Source organism: Trichogramma pretiosum, unplaced genomic scaffold (assembly GCF_000599845.2).
Source record: "Trichogramma pretiosum strain Unisexual culture from Peru unplaced genomic scaffold, Tpre_2.0 scaffold111, whole genome shotgun sequence".
NCBI classification, from domain to species: Eukaryota; Metazoa; Arthropoda; class Insecta; order Hymenoptera; family Trichogrammatidae; genus Trichogramma; species Trichogramma pretiosum.
This window is the reverse complement of record NW_019640789.1, coordinates 4,602-7,202: the sequence shown is the minus strand read 5'-3', so window position 1 is coordinate 7,202 and position 2,601 is coordinate 4,602. Positions and strand designations below refer to the sequence as shown.

Genomic DNA, 2,601 nt, shown 5'->3' with positions numbered 1-2,601 from the left:
AGACGGCCTCTTCAGTGCGGACTAAAACCAGCTGCTGAGCGACATCTACAAGAACGAGGCTGAACCAGGCGAAATGGCATCTATACCGGATTTGCCAGTATATAACCGGATCATTACATTCGGTGGTACGCCGTACCTTCTATTTAATACTCGTAGCGGAGGAGGATATCCCAAAAAACGCAGTGATGACGGCCTCTTCGAATTCGTTGGTATGCCCCTAGGACTTCGGAACTCCGCTCAATCATTCCAGCACGCCATGAACCATCTCCTAAGGAACCTCGACTACGTGAAGTGCTATCAGGACAACATTTTCGTACTCTCATCAAATCACGAGGAACACTTGCGTCACCTACAGGGAGTGAACAGAGAGCGGGACAGAGAGCGAAGTCACACGTCAATTGGTACAAATGCCAGATCGGCCGAACATACGTCATCTTTGCCGGATATGAAATTAGCCTAGACTGTTTTAAACCACTCGAGCCATAATCGCAAGCCATCCTGGAGTTTCCACGTCCCGACGACTCTACCCAGTTACGTCGATTCATCGGGATGGTGAATTATTATCGGCGATGCTTGCCTCACGCAGCAAAGCTGATGGCACCCCTCTCGGAGCTTCTAAGAGGACTTACGAAAAAGAAAGAGAAACTCAAGTACACGCCTGAAGCCGCGAGCGCATTCACAGCGACTAAAAATGGCATAGCCACAGCTGTGTGCTCTGCTTTCCTGTTTCCTGATCAGCCATTGTCTCTGCACACAACGGTCCGACAAATATTCACCCCGTCAAGCACATTAACTGGAATTCATCTCCCAGTTCGACGAACGGATCGTGTATACACCAGGGCCCGAAAACGTCGTAGCGGATGCACTCTCACGCACCGAGGTTATAATGATGCCAGCAGCCATCACTTCTGCTCGCATCAGCACCAAGCAAGACAAGGACGATCAACTGTTACACCTTCTCCTGAAACCACGCGTGAAGTGTCACAAGCTCACCATCGATGGCCACCTTCTATGGTACGTCGAAGGACAAGGCGACGAGAAGCCCTACCTACCCGTATCGCTCAAACGCAAAGCTTTCGACGCAGCACATCATCTCCCTCACCCCAGTGGCAGAGTCACAGCCAAGCGCGTCGCGCTTCACTACTTCTGGCCATCGCTGCGCAAGGACGTCGTTCACTGGGCCAAACAATGCGTACCGTACCAGCTCTTAAAGGTCCACTGACACAATCGAGCCGAGCTAGGGAATTTCACCACGCCAGACGGGCGATTCGTTCACATCTACTTAGACATTGTGAAGATGCCGATGTCCCAGGGTTGCCAGAACTGTCTCATGATTATCGATACATGCGCTGGCCACAAGCAATCTCACTGGCCGACATCAGTGCACCAAAGGTCACCAAAGTTCTTTTCGCAGGTTGGATTTCTCTGTTCAGCACCCCTTTGACCATCACCACCAACCAGGGAGGTCAATTCGAGTCGAGGCTTCTTGCGGAGCTCGGCAGCATTGTCGGTGCAAAGCACGTTCACACGACCCCGCATCAGCCAAAAGGAAACGGAATGATAGAACGCATGCACTGAATGCTCACGGCGGCGCTTAAATGCTCACCACAGACGCCATGGACACTCGCACTGCCCGCCGTTCTTCTCGGCCTTCGGACGACGTTCAAGGAGGACCTTCAGGCATCTCCATCCAAAATGCTTTTCGGCACTTCGTTGCAAATCCCCGGAGAGTTTATAGCATTCAGACGCATCAACGCAATTCGCAAGCCGCTTGAGCAGCCATACTCGGGACCGCATCCAGCGGTCAGACGCATAGACGAGCGGACCTTCGTCTTCGATGTCCATGGAGTTGAAAAAACCCTCTTGACCGATCAGCTCAAGCCAGCCTTGTTCGATACAGCCGACGAAGCGGCTGCACGGCAAAGTCAACAGGAGCCGAGATCCTCTCAGGTGATAGAGCAGCACTCCCCGTCGCAATCTGTGACAGCCTAAACAAGCAGCGAGCCCTCACCACCAGAAAGAAGAGTGTCGTTTTCATTGCCTGGACACAATGCCCAGTCCATTGGGGATGGAGTAGCTGTGGCACCTTCGGCAAGCCCTCACATTACTCGGCACTCGAGGCGACGAGAGGGGTTACCCCCCACTCTGAGGAGAAGAGAAAACAGAGAAAAAAATCTGTATAAAATATTCTGTCAATTTATAATTAAGCCTCTTGTAATTTTGTTCGCTCACACAGCCTCACGTGTGGCGGATATCTGGCAAGAAGTCTAAGAATCAAGAGCTTCCAAGGAACTTCACAGTAGTGTTGTTGGAGAGTCAGATAAGTAGTTCAAAACTCTCCATAGATATAACTTCATCGTAACCAAAAAGGTTTGCTTTTTGCACTGGTTTAAAAGCTTTCAAAAATGAATCAGTAAACCAGTCATATAATCAGCAGTTTTATGAATACTAGCATCATATTTATTGCAACAATTTTCATCATTTAGAGAAACTTTTTCCTTAAGAATATATTGGCAGGCAGAAAGCAGCGAGAGAAAAACTTCTTTTAGACTTAATTCTAGTGTAAAGTTTTTTTAGTGCAACTACAACTACTTTGACCTA

The 2,601-nt window shown here is 49.4% G+C and overlaps 1 protein-coding gene across 1 annotated transcript; it reads left to right on the top strand.

The window, feature by feature from the left end:
- Window positions 1-886: 886 nt before the first annotated feature.
- LOC111694076 lies at window positions 887-1,578 on the top strand. Its single transcript, XM_023460775.1, has 2 exons — window positions 887-1,197; window positions 1,287-1,578. Exons 1-2 carry the CDS (start codon window positions 887-889, stop codon window positions 1,576-1,578), a joined length of 603 nt encoding a protein of 200 aa, XP_023316543.1.
- The last annotated feature ends 1,023 nt before the right edge of the window (window positions 1,579-2,601 follow it).